The sequence below is a fragment of the Protopterus annectens genome, chromosome 15.part0, assembly GCF_019279795.1.
Source record: "Protopterus annectens isolate FY-2018-M chromosome 15.part0, PAN1.0, whole genome shotgun sequence".
NCBI lineage: Eukaryota > Metazoa > Chordata > Ceratodontiformes > Protopteridae > Protopterus > Protopterus annectens.
Genome location: NC_056749.1, coordinates 39,469,704 through 39,497,568, shown reverse-complemented (window position 1 = coordinate 39,497,568; position 27,865 = coordinate 39,469,704). Strand labels below are relative to the sequence as shown.

Below are 27,865 nucleotides of genomic sequence, written 5' to 3'. Positions count from 1 at the left end.
AATTTCGACATCAGCCTAGCCACATAGGTTAGGGTGCCCACAGGCCATGTTTATCATCAGCGTAGTTTATAGACTGATCATGCTACATGTCAGACATCCAGCTAACCAAATAGGTCAGGATATGCACAAGGCATGTTTATCATCAGGGTAGTTCATGGACTAATCATCTTATATGTCAGACATGAACCTAACCACATTGCTTAGGGTGTGCACAGGGTATGTTTATCATCAGGGTAGTTCATGGACTGATCATGCTATATGTCAGAAATCAACCTAACCACATAGGCGTGGATGTGCTCAGGGCATGTTTATCATCAGAGTAGTTCATGGGCTAATCATGCTATATATCAGACATTCCCCTAACCACATAGGTTAGGGTGTGTACAGGGTATGATTATCATCTGGGTAGTTCATAGACTGATTATACTACATGTCAGACTTCAAGCTAACCACATAGGTTAAGATGTGCACAAGGCATGTTTTTCATCCGGGTAGTTCATGGACTGATTATGCTGTATGTCAGACATCAAGCTAACCACATAGGTCAGGATGTGCACAGGGCATGTTTATCATCAGGGTATATCATAGACTGATCATGCTATAATTTCGACATCAGCCTAGCCACATAGGTTAGGGTGCCCACAGGCCATGTTTATCATCAGCGTAGTTCATAGACTTATCATGCTACATGTCAGACATCCAGCTAACCAAATAGGTCAGGATATGCACAAGGCATGTTTATCATCAGGGTAGTTCATGGACTAATCATCTTATATGTCAGACATGAACCTAACCACATTGCTTAGGGTGTGCACAGGGTATGTTTATCATCAGGGTAGTTCATGGACTGATCATGCTATATGTCAGAAATCAACCTAACCACATAGGCGTGGATGTGCTCAGGGCATGTTTATCATCAGAGTAGTTCATGGGCTAATCATGCTATATATCAGACATTCCCCTAACCACATAGGTTAGGGTGTGTACAGGGTATGATTATCATCTGGGTAGTTCATAGACTGATTATACTACATGTCAGACTTCAAGCTAACCACATAGGTTAAGATGTGCACAAGGCATGTTTTTCATCCGGGTAGTTCATGGACTGATTATGCTGTATGTCAGACATCAAGCAAACCACATAGGTCAGGGTGTGCTCAGTGCATGTTTATCATCTGGGTAGTTCATGGACTGATCATGCTATATGTCAGACAACAAGCTAACCACATAGGTTAGGGTGTGCACAGGGCTTGTTTATCATCAGGGTAGTTCATAGACTGATTATGCTACATGTCAGACTTCAAGCTAACCACATAGGTTAGGGTGTGCACAGGGCATGTTTGTCATCAGGGTAGTTAATGGACTGCTCATGCTATATGTCAGACATCAAGCTAACAGCATAGGTTAGGGTGTGCTCTGGGCATGTTTATCATCTTGGTAGTTCATGGACTGATCATGCTACATGTCAGACGTCGCCCTAACCACATGGGTTTGGATGTGCACAGAACCTGTTTTCATCAGAGTAATTCATGCACTGATCATGCTATATGTCAGACATCAAGCTAACTACATAGGTTGGAGTGTGCACAGGCCATGTTTATCATCAGGGCAATTGTTGATCCTTGAATTTCCAAATATTTATACACTCCGTCTTGCTCAAGTTCTTTTATGTCACATTCCTGTCCCAAACTGATGTTTTGTTTGGGGCTGCAGCTTTCCTTCTTTAAAGGTTGCTGTGACATTCTTATATTATCTGAAAATGTTTTGACCACTTGTTGTGTTTTTCGTTCCTCATCTGATGAACTATACAGTTCTAAATCATCTACAAACAGAAGATGAGAATTATTTACACTTTCTTTTCTTTCTGGGAGCCAAATTGTAACCTTGACCAAATCTGTTAAGCAGACAGGTTAATGGGTTAAGGGCAAGGCAAAAGAGCAAGGGTGACAAAGAGTCACCCCGGAATATTCCCCTTTGAATTTTTTATCCCTGGAATAATAATTTGTCATTTATCATGGCTTAACTTCAAAGTGGTTTATCACTGTTTCCTGGTCACTGTAATCTAATCAGTCAGTGTGGGGTGTATCTTATACATTTTTAAGCACTCTTTTATCCATCAACGTGGGATACTATCAAATGATTTTTTTAAAGTATCCATGCCATACTTAGATGCTTCCAGTTCTTTACTATGGCTTTATTTGTGAACAAACGATCCTTTGTTCCATATGTCTTTCTTTTATTGCCCTTTTGTTCTACTATAAACCAAAAGATACGTGGCAACCTGCTGAGAGTTACTGTCCTTTATTCATGAAGCGATTTTCGTCCGATACAAATCTTTGAACTTCATCAGATAATTGTTAAAAAATTAGAGCCATTTAAATACCAATGATATCAAGTCAGCTGATCTCAGCTTACAACAATTTAAAGGGCTATACTATCATGCTTAAGTTAAAAAACTTAAAAATTAAAAGCATCTCACAATCTATTTAATAAAACAATCTCCATATTCAGGTTTAAATTGATAGAAATAAAATGCATGTATTTTTAGAAAAATTATTAATGTACACAAAAGTATATAAGTATAAACCATCACAACTGTTGTTCTTATTCAAGCAACAGCACATCTATATTATTCCAAAATGCAGGCAGTAATTTTAAGTTACTATCTACACAAACTTTTAATTTTTAATACAGGCATAATAGAGCACATATCATTAAGTCTAGGGTTACTATATGCATTTAGGTGTATTTGCCATATTAGTTCCAACTTTTCAAGTTCAATTTCAGTTGGTCCACCCCTTATTTTTGGTTCCATTTGATCCAATATCCAAAATTTAAAAACATGACTGGGGTTTTCTTGTACATGTTTAGCTAATGCACTATCTTGATTAACTTTTTAATGCTATATAAATGGTTGTATATTCTATCTCTCAGTCTACGTTTTGTTTTGCCTACATAAAAACTGGGACAATGCAGGCACTTAGCTAAATATACGACCATTTTGGAATTACAATTATATTTGCCCCTACACTTGAATACTTTTTTGTTGTTTTTATTGCTGTTATAAATATCAATTGATGTACCTACATAAATGTGTTTACAGTACGGGCAAGCATGGCATTGTTGCATGCCCTTAGATTTAACTGTTACGTTTTGTAGATTTTAAGAAATGTTTTTGAAATTCCTATCTCTTCTTGTAAATTTTGGAGCTGATCCTAATTTTTTCCAGAAGTTCCCTATCCTGAGTAATGATGTTCCAATTTTTGCATACGATGTTCCTTATATATTGAAAATCAATGTTAAATGTAATTACAAAATTAACATTTGGACCACAAGGTTCTTCGTTTATTATACAATTACATATATTGTCTTTTAGATTATTTCCTACCAATGTAGTTGTATTTTCAATTATATCTTCCTTATTGTTTCTCAGAATAGGTTGATATGTTCCAGTCTTCCTTTTATTTACCACTTCGGTTATAATCCCATCTAATAGGTTACTAAGGTATGCTCTTCTGATGAACATTTGTCTCAATGTATTACATTCTACTATAAAATCTTCCTCTGTGGTAGTCATTTGGGCCGCTCTCACAAGTTGCCCCCTAATCACCGATTTCTTCTGGTTGAAGGGGTGGCCACTAGAGAAGTGTAGGAATGTGTTAGAATATGAAGGCTTTCTGTACATTTTGGCTTCATATTTCTTGGTAGATTTATTCTTGACTAGGAATACATCCAAATATGCTATCTCTTTTTCCTGATAGTTATATGTGAATTCTAAAAAATCTGTAGTCTGATTAAAGTAATCAACCAAATGTTTAGCTTGTTCCTTATTCCCTTTGAACAATAAAAATATATCGTCTAAATATCGGGTGAAGTATGCTATTTGAGTGTTGATATGATCTTCTTTAAATATGTAGTTATGTTCCCAGTGGTTCATTACTAAATTAGTAAAACTTGAGCCACACGGGGACCCCATGGCTACTCCCTTTATTTGATGGTAGAAATTGTTCTTAAAGTAAATATAGTTATGTGACAATACAATGTCCAACAGTTCTTCTACTAGTGCTATTTTTGTGTACAAAGCACTTTTTTCCTTGAGATTCTGAGATACCCACTCAATACCTAAATCTTGAGGTATTGAGGTGTATAAATCTCTTACATCAATTGTCATAAAATTGTAACTATCAACATATTCTAATTCATTAATTCTCTCCGGAAATGACCAGGAGTCCTTACAAATTCCTGCTTCTTTCATCACATACTTCTTTAAGATCATATCTATTACCTTTGCGCATGCATAGGTTGCAGAGCTCCTGCCATCTACGATAGGTCAAAGACGTAGGTCTAATACATTTTTATGTATTTTAGGCACTCCAAAAATTGTGGGTGATATGGGTGCTGGCATGATCATGAAATTATACATGTTTAGATCAATTCTCCCTTCAATGAAGAGATCGTTTATGTATATTTTAATCCTTTGATTAGCTTGGTTATATTAATTAAGTGATGCTTTCATATATGAGTCAGAAGCTAATATTCTTTCCATTTTATTTTCATAATCAATAGGATCCATAAACACCAAACCACCCCTTTATCCGGTTTCATGATGCGAACATTAAGTTGTTTTAGATATTCAATACATTCCTGCTCCTGGTTAGTTAAATTCCTTTCTATTCCTGGTGTCGAATTCCATGCATTATGGTGCCTAAAATCCAATTCACATATTTTTTTCAAAAATGTGTAGAGAATTATGCAACGGTGGATTGAATGTGCTAGGAATCCTGCATTGTTCTATGTGTGTCCTGTTCGCATCAGCAAACAGGACCTGCAAATTTAATTTCCTAACATACATTTTTAAATCAACAGTTGTAATGGTTTATACATATATACTTTTGTGTACATTAATAATTTTTCTAAAAATACATGCATTTTATTTCTATCAATTTAAACCTGAATATGGAGATTGTTTTATTAAATAGATTGTGGGATGCTTTTAATTTTTAAGTTTTTTAACTTAAGCATGATAGTATAGCCCTTTAAATTGTTGTAAGCTGAGATCAGCTGACTTGATATCATTGGTATTTAAATGACTCTAATTTTTTAACGATTACCTGATGAAGTTCAAAGATTTGTATAGAATGAAAAGTGCTTCATGAATAAAGAACAGTAACGCTCAGCAGGTTGCCATGTATCTTTTGGTTTATAGTAGTTTTGTTTTGTGCAATTACGAGTATTATCCTTTTGTTCTACTGCCATAATTGAGTTTTCTTCTATATGACTATAAACTCTGTCAGCATCAATTCCCATGTATAGTTTATACGTCGTCATAAGGCAAGTTATTGGTCAACAGATTTTAGGGTAGTTTTCAGTTGCTGTTAAGTAGGAGTATTGTTTTCCTGTTGTTAACTAGGCTGGTGACTGTTCAAGGTGCACATATATATAGTTCTTACTCATGGCTAAATCTTCATGTAAAGATGTTAATACTTTTAACCAGAAGTTAGGTACTGTATTTGGGCCTGGGGTTTTCCAGTTAAGAGGCTTTTCTTAACTTTGTCTCAATCTCTCTGTCTGCTGCTCCATCCCATTTCATATCCTGTACCTTTAAACTTTTTATTCTTTCTTTTACTTCTATCTGTTTAGCATCTTTGTTAAGTTCCACAGGATCTTCATAGATACTTCTCCAAAATGTATCTTTCTTTTTTGGTGGTGTTTCAATTCTTTTTGCCTTGTTTCCCAATTCTGTATAAAACATTTTGGGGTCATCAATATGGTGATATTGTACTAGAGGGCCTCACCAGATGCGCAGTGGCAAGCCCCGCCCAAAACCCACCCCCGTGATATGTTGTTCATGAATATGCATTCCCTCCGAATGTACAACAAAATGTAAAAAGAAAACAATAGTTTCACAAGGGAGTCCTTACAAGTACAATATCACCAAAAAATGTTACATCTGTGCTTATTCTGAATACAGTTATTTTATTAGCACACTGTGCTCCTCGTTGTAACCCTGAGGAGGAAGCTTTAGGTAAGACTGTGGTACTTTCTTTCTACGCTCTTATGTCCACTTCTTTTATTACTGGTTATTTCAGCTTCCACACATTCATCCGTACGTACTTTTTTTTTTCTTTTGAGACCGGACCGGAACATATATAAAGGTAAATGTAATAGATAAGACTTTTGAAAACGTAGCATGAAGTCTGGCTTATTTATAATAGCGATTAATACAGCTATACTTGTAAAAGCCACTGAGTATTGATGTTTTATAAAACTTCCTGAATTAGTTCAGTTTGTCTCAACGCACAGTGAAACTATTGTTTTGAGAATAGGACCGTCACAGGCCAGTTTCATAATTTACAGACTATTGCACAGCCCAGGTCCACCGCATCTGTCACTCAATTCACGACACGCCCACTTCTGCGCGAAATGAACTGGTGAGGCCCTCAAGTACAAGATCGCCATCAACACATTGCTTACTTTGTACGTCTCCTTTATATTTGTCTGCATATCTTCTAAGTTTTTCTGCCTGTGCTATTTTAGTTTGTTTGTAATAGTGCACGGTAGATCCTGATCTGTTCTGATAATGCACATTGCCTTTGTCACGTCTATTCTTCTGAGTATTTTTGTTGATCTGTTCCATCTTCTGTACTCTTCTAACAAGAACACTTTTATTTTAGTTGCTTTATTGTTTTTTCTAGTCAATGCTTCCATGATGGCATTTGATTTCTCCCCTTTCTTTCCCTTACTACCCCATGTTTTTGTGGTAAGACTTTATCTGTTATTAATTTAGCTGTACAGTAATATATACTATTTACTTTTGTTATATTGCATGAAACCCTATGGACAGTCCTAATTACTGTGTTCATTTGTTTTATCAGACTTCTAACTTTTGGGGTTTTATTGACTTTCTGTACTCAGTTTTGTTCATTGATCTTAATATGCCCGCCCATCTTTATTAAATCAAGTAAATCTTTTCTTAGATCATTTTCTTCTAAACTGCGGGCACATTCTTTTTTCTCCATTTCCTGTGAGCATTCTATAGAAAGTTCCAGAGCATCTTCCTATGCCATGTTCTCTTCAGTTTCATCATGTCATCCGTTGTTCTTTCATATGGTAGCCTCATTGGCCTGTCATTCCACAACACTGACTGCATCAGAGTTGCGACAGTTTCCGGCTCCTTCCCTTCCTGTCCAACTCCAACTGAACTTTTTACTGGTTTCCTACTGAAGACACTGAATCCTTCACTTTGCAAATATTCCACAACTTCAGCTTCTATTTTTTTAACTTCTACTTGACTAATCTTCCATTCTACATTCTCTCTTTGGGCAAAATGGAGAAAGACTAAAAACCCTGTAGACCAACTAACTTTTAGACAGCTAAGAAATGAAACCAAGAAAGCTATAATATCTATTAAAAGAAACTACTACCTACAATCCCAACAAGCTAATCAAAACAACCCGCAAAATTTTTAGGCTAGCCTTAACCAACTACTCCATCCAGGTCAATCCACTACTCCAAACCCTCAAAATACTGACCACAAAAATCCAATGAATACAGCTAATGCTTTCAATACCTTTTTTACTAATGCTATACAAACACTAGCTAGTCAACTATCACCTAATAACTTCACTCTACCTTCCTATAAATCAATCTTACCCCCTACGTTTCATATTCAGCCTGTCCCAACAACATATATTCTAACCCATCTACAGAAACTAAAACCATGCTTACCCTCAGCAGACCAACTACCTGCTGAATTCCTACAACAATCAGCCAAAGCTATTGCTTATCCCATTTCTGTTCTGATCAATAGAACTATTACCGAAAGTCATATCCCCAGTTTATGGAAAATTTCCCCATATTATCCCCCTCCATAAAGGTGGACACTCCACTGAACTCTCCAACTACTGCCCCATTGCCCTTCTCTCACCTTTGGTAAAGATCATGGAGAAATGCATTCACAGACAATTACCTGGCCATCTAACCCAAAATAATTTACTTTCCAACTGTCAACATGGATTCAAACCTTCACATAGCACTACCACTGCCCTTCTTTCCTTCACAGATTGTATCAATAAAAACTACAACCTTAACAAGCTTTCTTCAGCACTATTTATTGACCTGTCTAAAGCTTTTGACTTGGTAAATCACCAAATTATCATCTAAATACTTAAATCCCTGTCACTAGATACTTCTATAAAGTGGTTCCAGTCCTACCTTGATAAAAGACAACAGGCTGTACTATGGCACAAGTCTCTCTCCACTCACCTGCCTGTCAACCTTGGTATCCCTCAAGGGTCCATCCTAGGACCTCTACTTTTTTCCATATTTATTAATGACCTTCACCTTGCCATCCCCCAAGCCACATGCATGCAATATGCTGACGACTCCACACTGATATGCTCAGCCACCTCCTCTTCTGAGCTTCACTCTCTTACCCAACAAGTATTTAACACAGTTGAGCAAGGTTCACACATAGATGCCTTCTCCTAAACACCAAAAGACTAAACACCTCCTCTTCTCTCCCACCAGTAAGTCCTCTCCTCTTGATTTCTCAGTTATCTCTACCAATAAAACTATTACATCCCCTGATCCAACCACCAAACTATTGGGTATCACCATTGACAACAATCTGAACTTTGACATCCATATTAACAATACTATAAAAACTGTCAACAAAAAACTTGGCTCTCTCTATAGGATAAAATCCATCCTCTTACCTACAGCTAAAACCACTATAGCACACACTCATCTAATCTCTTCACTTCTTTACGCCTCACCTATTTTTACTAATCTATCTAAAAACAATCTTAGCAAAATGGAAATGTCGTACAGTGACATTGCCAGATTTGCTACAGGACACCCATTTAGAACCCACCATTGCATTAATTTAAAGCAGCTGGGATGGCTTGAACTACAAAATCTGATTAAATTCCATCAACTATCTATAGCCCACAACACTCTTTACAAACCTTCCAAAACTCCTATTCTATCCACACACATCACTCCCTATAAAAACCTGAAATCCTTAAGGTCTTCTCAGAGACTTCTAGTACTTTCCACTAAACGAAACAACAAGGCTGGCGACTCCCTCTTTAATAATATTGTTGGAAAAGCCTAGAATCTCCTCCCCAGTGAACTCTCCTCACTTCCCTCAGTGTCATGCTTCAAAAACAAATTGAAATTGTTCCTCAGAACACAGTGGTTATGCCCCTGTACTAACCCTGACTAGATATGAACTCTCCTCACTTCCCTCAGTATCCTGCTTCAAAAACAAATTGAAAGTGTTCCTCAGAACACAGTGGTTATGCCCCTGTACTAACCCTGACTAGATATGAACTCTCCTCACGTCCCTCAGTATCCTGCTTCAAAAACAAATTGAAAGTGTTCCTCAGAACACAGTGGTTATGCCCCTGTACTAACCCTGACTAGATATGAACTCTCCTCACGTCCCTCAGTGTCCTGCTTCAAAAACAAATTGAAAGTGTTCCTCAGAACACACTGGGTATGCCCTGTACTAACCGTGACTAGATATGAACTCTCCTCACGTCCCTCAGTATCCTGCTTCAAAAACAAATTGAAAGTGTTCCTCAGAACACAGTGGTTATGCCCCTGTACTAACCCTGACTAGATATGAACTCTCCTCACTTCCCTCAGTATCCTGCTTCAAAAACAAATTGAAAGTGTTCCTCAGAACACAGTGGTTATGCCCCTGTACTAACACTGACTAGATATGAACTCTCCTCACATCCCTCAGTATCCTGGTTCAAAAACAAATTGAAAGTGTTCCTCAGAACACACTGGTTATGCCCCTGTACTAACCCTGACTAGATATGAACTCTCCTCACGTCCCTCAGTATCATGCGTCAAAAACAAATCGAAAGTGCTCCTCAGAACACAGTGGTTATGCCCTTGTACAAACCCTGACTAGATATGAACTCTCCTCATGTCCCTCAGTATCATGCGTCAAAAATAAATTGAAAGTGTTCCTCAGAACACACTGGTTATGCCCATGTACTAACCCTGACTAGATATGAACTCTCCTCATGTCCCTCAGTATCATGCGTCAAAAACAAATTGAAAGTGTTCCTCAGAACACAGTGGTTATGCCCCTGTACAAACCCTGACTAGATATGAACTCTCCTCATGTCCCTCAGTATCATGCGTCAAAAATAAATTGAAAGTGTTCCTCAGAACACAGTGGTTATGCCCCTGTACTAACCCTGACTAGATATGAACTCTCCTCACGTCCCTCAGTATCATGCGTCAAAAACAAATTGAAAGTGTTCCTCAGAACACACTTGTTATGCCCCTGTACTAACCCTGACTAGATATGAACTCTCCTCACTTCCCTCAGTATCCTGCTTCAAAAACAAATTGAAAGTGTTCCTCAGAACACACTGGTTATGCCCCTGTGCTAACCCTGACTAGATATGAACTCTCCACACCCCTCAGTATCCTGCTTCAAAAACAAATTGAAAGTGTTCCTCAGAACACAGTGGTTATGCCCCTGTACTAACCCTGACTAGATATGAACTCTCCTCACGTCCCTCAGTATCCTGCTTCAAAAACAAATTGAAAGTGTTCCTCAGAACACAGTGGTTATGCCCCTGTACTAACCCTGACTAGATATGAACTCTCCTCACGTCCCTCAGTATCATGCTTTAAAAACAAATTGAAAGTGTTCCTCAGAACACAGTGGTTATGCCCCTGTACTAACCCTGACTAGATATGAACTCTCCTCACTTCCCTCAGTATCCTGCTTCAAAAGCAAATTGAAAGTGTTCCTCAGAACACACTGGTTATGCCCCTGTACTAACCCTGACTAGATATGAACTCTCCTCACTTCCCTCAGTATCCTGCTTCAAAAACAAATTGAAAGTGTTCCTCAGAACACAGTGGTTATGCCCCTGTACTAACCCTGACTAGATATGAACTCTCCTCACTCCCCTCAGTATCATGCGTCAAAAACAAATTGAAAGTGTTCCTCAGAACACACTGGTTATGCCCCTGTACTAACCCTGACTAGATATGAACTCTCCTCACTTCCCTCACTATCCTGCTTCAAAAACAAATTGAAAGTGTTCCTCAGAACACACTGGTTATGCCCCTGTACTAACCCTGACTAGATATGAACTCTCCTCACTTCCCTCAGTATCCTGCTTCAAAAACAAATTGAAAGTGTTCCTCAGAACACAGTGGTTATGCCCCTGTACTAACCCTGACTAGATATGAACTCTCATCACTTCCCTCAGTTTCCTGCTTCAAAAACAAATTGAAAGTGTTCCTCAGAACACACTGGTTATGCCCCTGACTAGATATGAACTCTCCTCACTTCCCTCAGTATCCTGCTTCAAAAACAAATTGAAAGTGTTCCTCAGAACACACTGGTTATGCCCCTGTACTAACCCTGACTAGATGTGAACCCTCCTCACTCCCCTCAGTATCCTGCTTCAAAAACAAATTGAAAGTGTTCCTCAGAACACACTGGTTATGCCCCTGTACTAACCCTGACTAGATATGAACTCTCCTCACTTCCCTCAGTATCCTGCTTCAAAACAAATTGAAAGTGTTCCTCAGAACACAGTGGTTATGCCCCTGTACTAACCCTGACTAGATATGAACTCTCCTCACTTCCCTCAGTATCCTGCTTCAAAAACAAATTGAAAGTGTTCCTCAGAACACAGTGGTTATGCCCCTGTACTAACCCTGACTAGATATGAACTCTCCTCACTTCCCTCAGTATCCTGCTTCAAAAACAAATTGAAAGTGTTCCTCAGAACACACTGGTTATGCCCTGTACTAACCCTGACTAGATATGAACTCTCCTCACTTCCCTCAGTATCCTGCTTCAAAAACAAATTGAAAGTGTTCCTCAGAACACAGTGGTTATGCCCCTGTACTAACCCTGACTAGATATGAACTCTCCTCACTTCCCTCAGTATCCTGCTTCAAATACAAATTGAAAGTGTTCCTCAGAACACACTGGTTATGCCCCTGTACTAACCCTGACTAGATATGAACTCTCCTCACTTCCCTCAGTATCCTGCTTCAAAAACAAATTGAAAGTGTTCCTCAGAACACAGTGGTTATGCCCCTGTACTAACCCTGACTAGATATGAACTCTCCTCACTTCCCTCAGTATCCTGCTTCAAAACAAATTGAAAGTGTTCCTCAGAACACACTGGTTATGCCCCTGTACTAACCCTGACTAGATATGAACTCTCCTCACTTCCCTCAGTATCCTGCTTCAAAACAAATTGAAAGTGTTCCTCAGAACACAGTGGTTATGCCCCTGTACTAACCCTGACTAGATATGAACTCTCCTCACTTCCCTCAGTATCCTGCTTCAAAAACAAATTGAAAGTGTTCCTCAGAACACACGGGTTATGCCCATGTACTAACCCTGACTAGATATGAACTCTCCTCACGTCCCTCAGTATCCTGCGTCAAAAACAAATTGAAAGTGTTCCTCAGAACACAGTGGTTATGCCCCTGTACTAACCCTGACTAGATATGAACTCTCCTCACTTCCCTCAGTATCCTGCTTCAAAAACAAATTGAAAGTGTTCCTCAGAACACAGTGGTTATGCCCCTGTACTAACCCTGACTAGATATGAACTCTCCTCACTTCCCTCAGTATCCTGCTTCAAAAAAAATTGAAAGTGTTCCTCAGAACACAGTGGTTATGCCCTGTACTAACCCTGACTAGATATGAACTCTCCTCACTTCCCTCAGTATCCTGCTTCAAAACAAATTGAAAGTGTTCCTCAGAACACACTGGTTATGCCCCTGTACTAACCCTGACTAGATATGAACTCTCCTCACTTCCCTCAGTATCCTGCTTCAAAACAAATTGAAAGTGTTCCTCAGAACACAGTGGTTATGCCCCTGTACTAACCCTGACTAGATATGAACTCTCCTCACTTCCCTCAGTATCCTGCTTCAAAACAAATTGAAAGTGTTCCTCAGAACACACTGGTTATGCCCCTGTACTAACCCTGACTAGATATGAACTCTCCTCACTTCCCTCAGTATCCTGCTTCAAAACAAATTGAAAGTGTTCCTCAGAACACAGTGGTTATGCCCCTGTACTAACCCTGACTAGATATGAACTCTCCTCACTTCCCTCAGTATCCTGCTTCACAACAAATTGAAAGTGTTCCTCAGAACACAGTGGTTATGCCCCTGTACTAACCCTGACTAGATATGAACTCTCCTCACTTCCCTCAGTATCCTGCTTCAAAAACAAATTGAAAGTGTTCCTCAGAACACAGTGGTTATGCCCCTGTACTAACCCTGACTAGATATGAACTCTCCTCACTTCCCTCAGTATCCTGCTTCAAAAACAAATTGAAAGTGTTCCTCAGAACACACTGGTTATGCCCCTGTACTAACCCTGACTAGATATGAACTCTCCTCACTTCCCTCAGTATCCTGCTTCACAACAAATTGAGAGTGTTCCTCAGAACACAGTGGTTATGCCCTGTACTAACCCTGACTAGATATGAACTCTCCTCACTTCCCTCAGTATCCTGCTTCAAAACAAATTGAAAGTGTTCCTCAGAACACAGTGGTTATGCCCCTGTACTAACCCTGACTAGATATGAACTCTCCTCACTTCCCTCAGTATCCTGCTTCAAAAACAAATTGAAAGTGTTCCTCAGAACACAGTGGTAATGCCCTGTACTAACCCTGACTAGATATGAACTCTCCTCACTTCCCTCAGTATCCTGCTTCAAAAACAAATTGAAAGTGTTCCTCAGAACACAGTGGTTATGCCCTGTACTAACCCTGACTAGATATGAACTCTCCTCACTTCCCTCAGTATCCTGCTTCAAAAACAAATTGAAAGTGTTCCTCAGAACACACTGGTTATGCCCCTGTACTAACCCTGACTAGATATGAACTCTCCTCACTTCCCTCAGTATCCTGCTTCAAAAATAAATTGAAAGTGTTCCTCAGAACACAGTGGTAATGCCCTGTACTAACCCTGACTAGATATGAACTCTCCTCACTTCCCTCAGTATCCTGCTTCAAAAACAAATTGAAAGTGTTCCTCAGAACACACTGGTTATGCCCCTGTACTAACCCTGACTAGATATGAACTCTCCTCACTTCCCTCAGTATCCTGCTTCAAAAACAAATTGAAAGTGTTCCTCAGAACACAGTGGTTATGCCCCTGTACTAACCCTGACTAGATATGAACTCTCCTCACTTCCCTCAGTATCCTGCTTCAAAAACAAATTGAAAGTGTTCCTCAGAACACAGTGGTTATGCCCCTGTACTAACCCTGACTAGATATGAACTCTCCTCACTTCCCTCAGTATCCTGCTTCAAAACAAATTGAAAGTGTTCCTCAGAACACACTGGTTATGCCCCTGTACTAACCCTGACTAGATATGAACTCTCCTCACTTCCCTCAGTATCCTGCTTCAAAAACAAATTGAAAGTGTTCCTCAGAACACACTGGTTATGCCCCTGTACTAACCCTGACTAGATATGAACTCTCCTCACTTCCCTCAGTATCCTGCTTCAAAAACAAATTGAAAGTGTTCCTCAGAACACACTGGTTATGCCCCTGTACTAACCCTGACTAGATATGAACTCTCCTCACTTCCCTCAGTATCCTGCTTCAAAACAAATTGAAAGTGTTCCTCAGAACACAGTGGTTATGCCCCTGTACTAACCCTGACTAGATATGAACTCTCCTCACTTCCCTCAGTATCCTGCTTCAAAAACAAATTGAAAGTGTTCCTCAGAACACAGTGGTTATGCCCTGTACTAACCCTGACTAGATATGAACTCTCCTCACTTCCCTCAGTATCCTGCTTCAAAAACAAATTGAAAGTGTTCCTCAGAACACACTGGTTATGCCCCTGTACTAACCCTGACTAGATATGAACTCTCCTCACTTCCCTCAGTATCCTGCTTCAAAAACAAATTGAAAGTGTTCCTCAGAACACAGTGGTTATGCCCTGTACTAACCCTGACTAGATATGAACTCTCCTCACTTCCCTCAGTATCCTGCTTCAAAAACAAATTGAAAGTGTTCCTCAGAACACAGTGGTTATGCCCCTGTACTAACCCTGACTAGATATGAACTCTCCTCACTTCCCTCAGTATCCTGCTTCAAAAACAAATTGAAAGTGTTCCTCAGAACACAGTGGTTATGCCCCTGTACTAACCCTGACTAGATATGAACTCTCCTCACTTCCCTCAGTATCCTGCTTCAAAACAAATTGAAAGTGTTCCTCAGAACACACTGGTTATGCCCTGTACTAACCCTGACTAGATATGAACTCTCCTCACTTCCCTCAGTATCCTGCTTCACAAACAAATTGAAAGTGTTCCTCAGAACACAGTGGTTATGCCCCTGTACTAACCCTGACTAGATATGAACTCTCCTCACTTCCCTCAGTATCCTGCTTCAAAAACAAATTGAAAGTGTTCCTCAGAACACAGTGGTTATGCCCCTGTACTAACCCTGACTAGATATGAACTCTCCTCACTTCCCTCAGTATCCTGCTTCAAAAACAAATTGAAAGTGTTCCTCAGAACACACTGGTTATGCCCCTGTACTAACCCTGACTAGATATGAACTCTCCTCACTTCCCTCAGTATCCTGCTTCAAAACAAATTGAAAGTGTTCCTCAGAACACAGTGGTTATGCCCCTGTACTAACCCTGACTAGATATGAACTCTCCTCACTTCCCTCAGTATCCTGCTTCAAAAACAAATTGAAAGTGTTCCTCAGAACACAGTGGTTATGCCCCTGTACTAACCCTGACTAGATATGAACTCTCCTCACTTCCCTCAGTATCCTGCTCAAAAAAGCAAATTGAAAGTGTTCCTCTGAACACAGTGGTTATGCCCTGTACTAACCCTGACTAGATATGAACTCTCCTCACTTCCCTCAGTATCCTGCTTCAAAAACAAATTGAAAGTGTTCCTCAGAACACAGTGGTTATGCCCCTGTACTAACCCTGACTAGATATGAACTCTCCTCACTTCCCTCAGTATCCTGCTTCAAATACAAATTGAAAGTGTTCCTCAGAACACACTGGTTATGCCCCTGTACTAACCCTGACTAGATATGAACTCTCCTCACTTCCCTCAGTATCCTGCTTCAAAAACAAATTGAAAGTGTTCCTCAGAACACAGTGGTTATGCCCCTGTACTAACCCTGACTAGATATGAACTCTCCTCACTTCCCTCAGTATCCTGCTCAAAAAACAAATTGAAAGTGTTCCTCAGAACACAGTGGTTATGCCCCTGTACTAACCCTGACTAGATATGAACTCTCCTCACTTCCCTCAGTATCCTGCTTCAAAAAAAATTGAAAGTGTTCCTCAGAACACACTGGTTATGCCCCTGTACTAACCCTGACTAGATATGAACTCTCCTCACTTCCCTCAGTATCCTGCTTCAAAACCAAATTGAAAGTGTTCCTCAGAACACAGTGGTTATGCCCCTGTACTAACCCTGACTAGATATGAACTCTCCTCACTTCCCTCAGTAACATGCTTCAAAAACAAATTGAAAGTGTTCCTCAGAACACACTGGTTATGCCCTGTACTAACCCTGACTAGATATGAACTCTCCTCACTTCCCTCAGTATCCTGCTTCAAAAACAAATTGAAAGTGTTCCTCAGAACACAGTGGTTATGCCCCTGTACTAACCCTGACTAGATATGAACTCTCCTCACTTCCCTCAGTATCCTGCTTCAAAAACAAATTGAAAGTGTTCCTCAGAACACACTGGTTATGCCCCTGTACTAACCCTGACTAGATATGAACTCTCCTCACTTCCCTCAGTATCCTGCTTCAAAAACAAATTGAAAGTGTTCCTCAGAACACAGTGGTTATGCCCTGTACTAACCCTGACTAGATATGAACTCTCCTCACTTCCCTCAGTATCCTGCTTCAAAAACAAATTGAAAGTGTTCCTCAGAACACACTGGTTATGCCCCTGTACTAACCCTGACTAGATATGAACTCTCCTCACTTCCCTCAGTATCCTGCTTCAAAAACAAATTGAAAGTGTTCCTCAGAACACACTGGTTATGCCCTGTACTAACCCTGACTAGATATGAACTCTCCTCACTTCCCTCAGTATCCTGCTTCATAAACAAATTGAAAGTGTTCCTCAGAACACAGTGGTTATGCCCCTGTACTAACCCTGACTAGATATGAACTCTCCTCACTTCCCTCAGTATCCTGCTTCACAAACAAATTGAAAGTGTTCCTCAGAACACAGTGGTAATGCCCTGTACTAACCCTGACTAGATATGAACTCTCCTCATGTCCCTCAGTATCCTGCTTCCAAAACAAATTGAAAGTGTTCCTCAGAATACACTGGTTATGCCCTGTACTAACCCTGACTAGATATGAACTCTCCTCACTTCCCTCAGTATCCTGCTTCAAAAACAAATTGAAAGTGTTCCTCAGAACACACTGGTTATGCCCCTGTACTAACCCTGACTAGATATGAACTCTCCTCACTTCCCTCAGTATCCTGCTTCAAAACAAATTGAAAGTGTTCCTCAGAACACACTGGTTATGCCCCTGTACTAACCCTGACTAGATATGAACTCTCCTCACTTCCCTCAGTATCCTGCTTCAAAAACAAATTGAAAGTGTTCCTCAGAACACAGTGGTTATGCCCCTGTACTAACCCTGACTAGATATGAACTCTCCTCACTTCCCTCAGTATCCTGCTTCAAAACAAATTGAAAGTGTTCCTCAGAACACACTGGTTATGCCCTGTACTAACCCTGACTAGATATGAACTCTCCTCACTTCCCTCAGTATCCTGCTTCAAAAACAAATTGAAAGTGTTCCTCAGAACACACTGGTTATGCCCCTGTACTAACCCTGACTAGATATGAACTCTCCTCACTTCCCTCAGTATCCTGCTTCAAAAACAAATTGAAAGTGTTCCTCAGAACACAGTGGTTATGCCCCTGTACTAACCCTGACTAGATATGAACTCTCCTCACGTCCCTCAGTATCCTGCTTCAAAAACAAATTGAAAGTGTTCCTCAGAACACACTGGTTATGCCCCTGTACTAACCCTGACTAGATATGAACTCTCCTCACTTCCCTCAGTATCCTGCTTCAAAAACAAATTGAAAGTGTTCCTCAGAACACAGTGGTTATGCCCTGTACTAACCCTGACTAGATATGAACTCTCCTCACTTCCCTCACTATCCTGCTTCAAATACAAATTGAAAGTGTTCCTCAGAACACACTGGTTATGCCCCTGTACTAACCCTGACTAGATATGAACTCTCCTCACTTCCCTCAGTATCCTGCTTCAAAAACAAATTGAAAGTGTTCCTCAGAACACAGTGGTTATGCCCTGTACTAACCCTGACTAGATATGAACTCTCCTCACTTCCCTCAGTATCCTGCTTCAAAAACAAATTGAAAGTGTTCCTCAGAACACACTGGTTATGCCCTGTACTAACCCTGACTAGATATGAACTCTCCTCACTTCCCTCAGTATCCTGCTTCAAAAACAAATTGAAAGTGTTCCTCAGAACACAGTGGTTATGCCCCTGTACTAACCCTGACTAGATATGAACTCTCCTCACTCCCCTCAGTATCCTGCTTCAAAACAAATTGAAAGTGTTCCTCAGAACACAGTGGTTATGCCCCTGTACTAACCCTGACTAGATATGAACTCTCCTCACTTCCCTCAGTATCCTGCTTCAAAAACAAATTGAAAGTGTTCCTCAGAACACAGTGGTTATGCCCTGTACTAACCCTGACTAGATATGAACTCTCCTCACGTCCCTCAGTATCCTGCTTTAAAAACAAATTGAAAGTGTTCCTCAGAACACAGTGGTTATGCCCCTGTACTAACCCTGACTAGATATGAACTCTCCTCACTTCCCTCAGTATCCTGCTTCAAAAACAAATTGAAAGTGTTCCTCAGAACACAGTCGTTATGCCCCTGTACTAACCCTGACTAGATATGAACTCTCCTCACTTCCCTCAGTATCCTGCTTCAAAAACAAATTGAAAGTGTTCCTCAGAACACACTGGTTATGCCCCTGTACTAACCCTGACTAGATATGAACTCTCCTCACTTCCCTCAGTATCCTGCTTCAAAAACAAATTGAAAGTGTTCCTCAGAACACAGTGGTTATGCCCCTGTACTAACCCTGACTAGATATGAACTCTCCTCACTTCCCTCAGTATCCTGCTTCAAAAACAAACTGACAGTGTTCCTCAGAACACACTGGGTATGCCCCTGTACTAACCCTGACTAGATATGAACTCTCCTCACGTCCCTCAGTATCCTGCTTCAAAAACAAATTGAAAGTGTTCCTCAGAACACAGTGGTTATGCCCTGTACTAACCCTGACTAGATATGAACTCTCCTCACCTCCCTCAGTATCCTGCTTCAAAAACAAATCGAAAGTGTTCCTCAGAACACACTGGTTATGCCCCTGTACTAACCCTGACTAGATATGAACTCTCCTCACTTCCCTCAGTATCCTGCTTCAAAAACAAATTGAAAGTGTTCCTCAGAACACAGTCGTTATGCGCCTGTACTAACCCTGACTAGATATGAACTCTCCTCACTTCCCTCAGTATCCTGCTTCAAAAACAAATTGAAAGTGTTCCTCAGAACACAGTGGTTATGCCCCTGTATTAACCCTGACTAGATATGAACTCTCCTCACTCCCCTCAGTATCCTGCTTCAAAAACAAACTGACAGTGTTCCTCAGAACACACTGGTTATGCCCCTGTACTAAGCCTGATTAGTTATGTGTCTCTTAATACTTTGCTCTTTTTCTACTCATTAACTGTAGTTCCTTCCTTATTAACCATAATACTACCTCCTTCTAGAACATCTTGATTGTACTAGCATGCTATGTTATGCCTGTATTCTGCACTGATGAATTTACTGTGATAACCTGTAATATGCATTGTAAATATGACTTTTTTTGTTTGTTTCCTTATTTGTTATCTTGTTAATTTCATTGTCCTATCTTGGAGCTTATCTCCCCGGACCTCTACTGAAAATGGACATGTATCCAGTTAGACTAGCCCGGCCAACAAATGTAAAATAGATAAATAAAATAAATAAGTGCCTTCATATGCCAATTGATTAAATGTTTCCCACTCCATTGGTTTCTCCTTAATTTGGGTATCCGTTGCTCTACCTGCTGTGATGCTATCTGTGTTACACTTTCTACACTGAATCCTTCACTTTGCAAGTATTCCACAACTCCAGCTTCTATTTCTTTAACTTCTACTTGACTAATCTTCCATTCTACATTCTCTCTTTGTGATCTTATTTTTTTTTATTTTGAAATTTTCCATATCTGGATGCTTTTTCCTGTGTTTCTCTTTGAATATCTTTGGGCTACCTTTTTTGTGTTGATTAATTTGGCTTTCTCTTTTGCATAAATATTGCACCATATCAGATCTCGCTTTCCTATGTCCATATTTCTTTTTTACAACTTTCAAAAGTCTCTAGATTTTGTTCTTTATATTTTTGCACTTCCTCAGTTGCTTCTTTTTCCAAACAGCCCAAGGTTTTTTGGTCTACATAGTGTTTTTCATGGACCTGTTGTATTAATAAACACAAATTTGCATTTGAAGCTTCTTACAGTTTTTCTGGTGGAAGTATTTTTTTTCCCTCTAATTTCTCTCAATGTTTTTGTATATCTTCTGTCTGGAAATTCTGGGCTTCTTGCATAACAGTAACAGTATATAATTTCTTTCTTATCCTCAATACTCCACTTTATCATCTGTTTGGCTCCTTTTTTGGCCTATCAGTTTTTGTGATTTTTGTGGAGTACTATTTCCATCTAAAACAGGAGGGCCGTCCTCCCCCTGGGCCTGGCCTAGCCCCATTGCAGGAATGTTTCCATGTCTTGAGGATTCTACACTGTCATTTTTTCTAGTCCTGGCACCAGTTCACCTACTAGGATTGGGCATTTTTTTATCCTGGGACGTGTGCACCCAGTTATCTTTTTTATTTTTTAACCTACTTTTGTCATTGATATATGTTATATAAAATACAGTCTATATTTGTTGTCTTGGTGAGATTTTGTGAAAAGCAGGGTCCACCTCATGAAGGTACTCATCAAGAGTTGAGGATGAATTCAATTCCAGCAAAACTACTCTCTTTTCCTTACCGATTTATCATCTCTCCATTTGGACCAGAATTTGCTTACTGTTATGTGTTTTGCCATCTTTAAATTTTCCTTCAACAATAAAAATGTCTTTTTTTGCTGCCTTATGATAACTTTAAATCACATCATGCTAGAGGCACCTCACAGAGCTGACATTTTCAGTTTGAACTTTGATTCAGGTGTCACTTCAGCAGTTATTGCTTTAATCTTTGTTATCCTTTTGTTCTTATGAGTATGTTCATTTAAACAGGCTAGGCTGGTCATTCTAAACCATGGCTGACCTGCCATTGTTGAAAATAATAAACATTACTGCTGAATCCAGAGCATTGTCTAATAGTAGCAGCACAATTTCTTTGTACAGATGTTAGCAGCAGTTCCCTCATTGCAGCAATAGCAGACAGACAGGCAGGTAAGTACAGGTAAGTACACTACATTGTGAATCTCTCTCTAAAAACATTTTATAATCAGATAACCAAAGACACTCTACTAATGGCAAATAGTATTTTAAATTCTTTAAAAAAAAAGGAGTGCCCAGTTTCTTGGCAGGTGACATCTTTTCAGAATCAGGGACATGTAATCATGGCTTGCTAACTTGCTCGAAGTTTTCAGTCCTTTCCTTGCAGACTGTACATACAAAAGGAGTAAAAGGAGAGCCGACTCTGATCACATCAGCTCTGTTTCTTTTCACTTTCCTTGATTTATCATCACTTGTTTTATACAAACTTAAAAATGCTTGGAACTGGCCAGTTATCCTGTGTGTCAGTCTGACTTGCAAATGCAGTTAGAAAAGCATATATTAAAAGTGCAAATGTATGTGCATACACTAGCATAAAAATCTAATAATTTGCAGTCTTTTTTTTCCATTTGCCACTCATAAGTAAATACTTCATCAGTTTATCTAGACTGTGCTTCTTCATTACAATGGCACCAGGAACTTGTCTTTTTAATTATTATAAGGAGAAAGTACTGATAAAAAACGTCGCACCACTTTCTGTTACTATGGAAACCAATTGCATCCATAGTACTAAATATATGACATAAATTATAACAAATAACACATAATAAACATGCGGCTTACCTCATAGGAATTAATGAATTAAAGTAGATGGGAACGGCTCATTAGAGTTTCTACTATGGGCAGGAATCCTGCAGAAGAAATAGAGCAGCCATCATATAACTCAAAAATAATCGAAAACACTTGATCAGATATCAAGACAAGATATTCATCATTCTAGTCTTATCAATTCTTGCTCCATTTGAGAGAGATATGCAGGTGCCTGAGATGAAATTCCTCAAATGATAAGACACCATGAAACACAGCTGACATCCTTGCCCATGTGTGTTAACCCTATCCCATGTCCATAACCTGAAAACTACACTTCACCTTACAAAAAATCACTTTCTTCTGAAAGCACCACAATTTGGACAGTCTGTGTCTAAAGGAAGAGCTACAGTTGTGGTTAAATGATCACAAAAGGAAACCTTTTGTTTTGCATTTGCAATGGCTTGGTGCTTCAATGTGTGTGTGTATTTTATGTACATTTTCAAATACATTTACAACATCAAAAAAACTAAATCTACCAATGCATTGTATAGACATTCTTGTTTATTTACTAATTTTAAAAAGTTTACTTTTTTGCCATGAACAGGGTTCAGGTGATCCCATTTAGAGAGAAAAGAGCTATTTTGGCAGTTGAGGCTTAATGCCTCTCAGACACCCGGAATCAATGATACTCTATCAATTTCTAGTATTTTGAAAATTAGAGCTAATAAACCATGACATTTAAACATGAACACAGGGTTTCATTTAAACATATATTCATTGTTTACTTTTATTACTACTATTTATTCTAGTATGTCTGTTTATTTGAATGCCTTTAAGACTGTGATGTTGAGGTAATTTTGTATTTTGTGATTGGTTATCTGGGTGATGTTAAAGTAATTTTGTATTTTGTGATTGGTTATCTGGGTGATGTTGAGGTAATTTTGTATTTTGTGATTGGTTATCTGGGTGATGTTGAGGTAATTTTGTATTTTGTGATTGGTTATCTGGGTGATGTTGAGGTAATTTTGTATTTTGTGATTGGTTATCTGGGATTTAAAATGGATGTGAGGCTTGATGTCATTACTTTGAAGAAGTCTTAGTTTTTTAGTTTTATAAGACAAAAGCACTCAGTCAATGAAGTGCCCTATGGTGTGTGAGATTCTTGGTGTTTTACTTTTGTGAATATAGTTGTTTTGTTGTGTTGCTACATTTTTGATGTGCTGGCAAAGAAGTAATGTGTTTTGATGCTTTTGCGTGTGTGTGTGTGTGTGTGTGTGTGTGTGTGTGTGTGTGTGTGTGTGTGTGTGTGTGTGTGTGTGTGTCTGTGTGTGTGTGTGTGTGTGTGTGTGTGTGTGTGTGTGTGTGTGTGTGTGTGTGTGTGTGCGTGCGTGCGTGTGTGTGTGTGTGTGTGTGTGCGTGTGTCTGTAAAACATATGTCATACGTTAAGAGGAATGCCTGGTGTGGTTATTAATAGCAGAATAAAAAGTGATTCTTCCACTGTCATAAAACAATAGACTGAACAGACTCACCCCGAGGAGACTGTTTTCAGAGTACTTGGGTACATGTTTGAGGAGGTACAATGTTGGACTAGATAGAGCACAGCAGATTTTAACAGCCAGGTAAGCTGTTTGGACAACAGCTGGGGTAGACAACACAACATGTAATGAGTAAACATAAGCTGGAAAATGAGACACACAGGTTAATAAAGGTCTTTTCTGGGAGCTGTTTAAGCATGAGAGGTAAGTTGTCACAGTAAGAAGGAGGCCAAATAAAGCAGGACTTTTGTTGTGGCCAGGAAACAAAAACATCAGCTGAAATATCCAAGAGGGGAGCAGTATTACACTGCCTGCAGGCCTAAGGGTTTAAGTTCCTAGAGAACATTTTTAAACAAATAAACTGCAGCTTGCTTTCCTCCACATCTGACCTTCAAAAGGCTACGAAGAGTGCAAAGGATAGATGCAGGGACTGCGAATTTATTTGGTCAGTTCGTATGTTTGCTTGGAAATAAGACCAGGCATGTTGTAGTATTAGCAAACAGTACTATAACCAGTTTTCAGACAACAGTGGAAAGTAAGAGGGCAAACCATCTTTGGGGTACATATCTTGCAGTCAAACAACAGAGCCAGCATGCCTGGTTCATGGAAAAATAATGCAAAATACATACTCAGAGCAAACTATAAATTTAGTTGTACCAACATTTCGCAAGTTTGCAAAGCGTAATTTTCTGTGTCTGAACAATGTAGATGTTGCTGCATATTTAAAACATAGTTGGGCTTACATATCTCTCCAAAGTAGTATGTGTTTTGAGCCCACCCCCATCAAACCTACAAAATGAGACATTTTGCGTTGAGTACTGAACACTCATTTCACAGATAATAAGAGCTGCTTCCTTCTTTACAGCACTTCTTTGATGGTGTCAGAGGTCGAGTGGCACAGGGGGTGAAAGATGACGAAGTAAGCTTTCAACTGGCATACAGTAAGCAGGAACTGAGAAAGGTGATTGATAAATACCCTGGAAAGGAAGTGAAGAAATCACTGGAGCTGGTCTACAAGAAGATTCTGAAGCATCTTTCTGAGGAAGAGAACCTTATACTGGTAAGTACTTCCTACCTAGGGACTTATTTTTGGCATTTACAAAAGATCCACAACATTCATCAACTTTGTGTTGCATTTGTTAGTAAGAGGGCTGGAAAACCAAGCAGACTAAAGCACCCTGGTTCTTCACAGTACACAGCAGAAGTACAACAGCATAAATAAAGAGCATGGATTTTCATCTGTCTCATTACTGTCTGCAGACAGGAAATAATTAGAGTCAAATACAGGCTTTGCATAATGGGACTGGTTCTTATAATGTAATAGAATTAAAATAGTGTGTGTGTGTGTGTGTGTGTGTGTGTGTGTGTGTGTGTGTGTGTGTGTTTATATATATATATATATATGGGTTCATGTCAGTACATCGACAGTTGAAAGCACCGAAAGTCACTACTTCGAAACAAAAGCATCGACCGTTGAAAACATCGACAATACGGTCACATAAAGTAAAGTAAAGTAAAGTCACAAAAACAAGTGCTAACATGGGTCCTGCAAGGGGGAAGAAAAGGATATGATATTGCGGAGTTTAGTATGGGTACAGTATCATATCATATCCTTTACTTCCCCCTTGCAGGACCCATGTTAGCACTTGTTTTTGTGACTTTACTTTACTTTACTTTACGTGACCGTATTGTCGATGTTTTCAACGGTCGATGCTTTCGTTTCGAAGTAGTGACTTTCGGTGCTTTCAACTGTCGATGTACTGACATGAACCCATATATATATATATATATATATATATATATATATATATATATATATATATATAGGTCTACTTCATTTGCCCTAACTTCCAGTTGACTGACACCCATTTGCCCGAGACCAAATGACTGACATTTCATTTGCCCGACACTTCATTTGACCGACACTTCATTTCACTGACAAGTATTATTGGCAAGTAAATGGAATATGTCCCCTTCCCCACTGTAGTGCGACCCTGGAGTTAGAATATATAGTTGGGTGGTGTGGGGGGGCACACACATACATATATATATATATATATATATATATATATATATATATATATATGTTGATATACAACTAACAAAACATGCAAACAGCATGTTTTCTCCTTTTTCCAGTCTCCTTTAGCGAAAGTGCATATTTGATGTTATGCACTTTCGCTAAAGTGTGTTCGTCAAAGTACAGTTCGATGAACCATGCTTTCCACGTTCTAGCAGAAACATATATTTATATATATATATATATATATATATATATATATATATATATATATATATATATATATACGGGTTCCCTTCAGAATGTCGAATTTCCGAAACTTCTAATTTCATATTATTGTTCATATTATTGAGACCATATGATAGAAGTTTTGAAATCTCGAAATTCTGAACAGAGTTCAACATATAGCATGGAATGGGAGATTTCCCTTTTCCCACTGTAGTGAGATCCCGGAGTTGGAGCATTTAAGTAGCGGGGGTGTGGGGGTGCAAAGGGGCTTGCCCCCCCCCCCCTGCAAAACCATTAAGAAACTTGGTTTTGTATTTTTTTTTATTCATTTCAGAGTTTCAAGATTTCCAAACTTCGATCTTATGGTCTCTACCATATGAAATTTGAAGTTTTGGAAATTCGACATTCTGAAGTGAATCTATATATATATATATATATATATATATATATATATATACATATGGATTCACTTTAGAAGCTTGAAATACTGAAATATCTAAATTCAGTATTTCTAGCCCATAAAGTGCAATCCTGAAAAGATTGAGGCCTCAGAAGCACAAAATTTAAAACCTTGAATACCAGAGGTTTGGAATTTCGCACTTTTGAGGTTCCACTGTGATTATGGATTCAGGTAAGTATGTGTGTGTGTTAAGGGTTTTGGGTAGGTGCTGTGGTGTGTGTTAGTGTCTTTTGTTGCTGTTATGTGTGTGTGCAAGGAGAATGTAACTTGTGTGGTGAAGTTTTGTGTGTGTTTGTATGCAGTGCGACCTCGGAGTGAGAATATTTAAGTAGGGGGGTGTGGGGGGAGCAGCCCCCCACATAGGGGGTGCAGGGGTGCTTGCACCCCTGCTTTTATGTAGTAGAGAGCTGCATCACAGGTTGCCTCTGAGCAGTCCGCATGACACAGAGTAAATTATAAGAAATATCCCAAAGTACTAGGCAGAAAAAATGCTGATATTAAGGCGGCAAGCACAGCCAACAAATCTATAAAATACAGAAATGTTAATGCAAAAATACGTGAGTGCTTTCAAGGTATAACCTTACTGCTTCATCAGACAACTATAACAACCCATACTGGAACTTTTATACAAATGACATCACGCCAATTAAATTCTGCACCAATAAAATCAAACATGGAAGACATAAGCACAAAATCATCCCCAAATTGCATAACTTAAAAGTGCAAACCCCAAATAAAATGCCCTATTCTAATATGGATTGAAAAACAACAATATATAGGTCTAACTGTCTAAAGAATAAAACTATAATGCAAAGATAAACAGTTCACTAGAGCAACCATTTATACATAATAACACTGTATCCTATAAATACATAGTCGACTATTCACTTAAGCAGTTTATTTCTCAATAATGGCTTCAATGAGATGCTACCATTCAGACCCATGGCCTGATGTGACCCCAGCCTCAAGATCCATTCTAACTCACACACCTCAGTGTGAGTTACTATATCACCCCCACATAAACTGGGACTAGTGACATGCAGTACTTGAAAGACAAAAATGTGATCAGGACCTGTAGACAAGACATGCTTGGCTAGAGCACTAAAGTCATGCCCTTCTTAATACAATACATATGATCCCTAATCCCTTATTTCAGGCTCCTGATGGTCTTTCCTACATAAAAATGAAAACAATGTTGACAATGAGCAAGATAGACCACATGTCTAGTGTTGCAGTCGGCACATGCCCTAATCCGCCACATAAAACCAGTAACTGGGTGTCTAAAAAAACCTAGATTCATCTATATGATAGCAAAAATGACATTTGTTGCACTTGGACATACCCATAGATTGTAGAGGTTCAAGGGTCTTATACCAAGGATAGCATAACTGCTGCTTCAAGTTTCCTTTGTTCTTATATAT

The 27,865-nt window shown here is 39.1% G+C and overlaps 1 protein-coding gene across 1 annotated transcript in view; it reads left to right on the top strand.

Annotated features, from left to right (window-relative positions):
• LOC122790051 (exocyst complex component 1-like) overlaps positions 1–27,865 on the top strand; it is a gene marked incomplete in the record, with an annotated part of 2,315,969 nt that overhangs the window by 2,248,487 nt on the left and 39,617 nt on the right. The window contains 1 exon segment of the mRNA XM_044057618.1: positions 24,602–24,796. Coding sequence (XP_043913553.1) covers positions 24,602–24,796 — 195 coding nt within the window.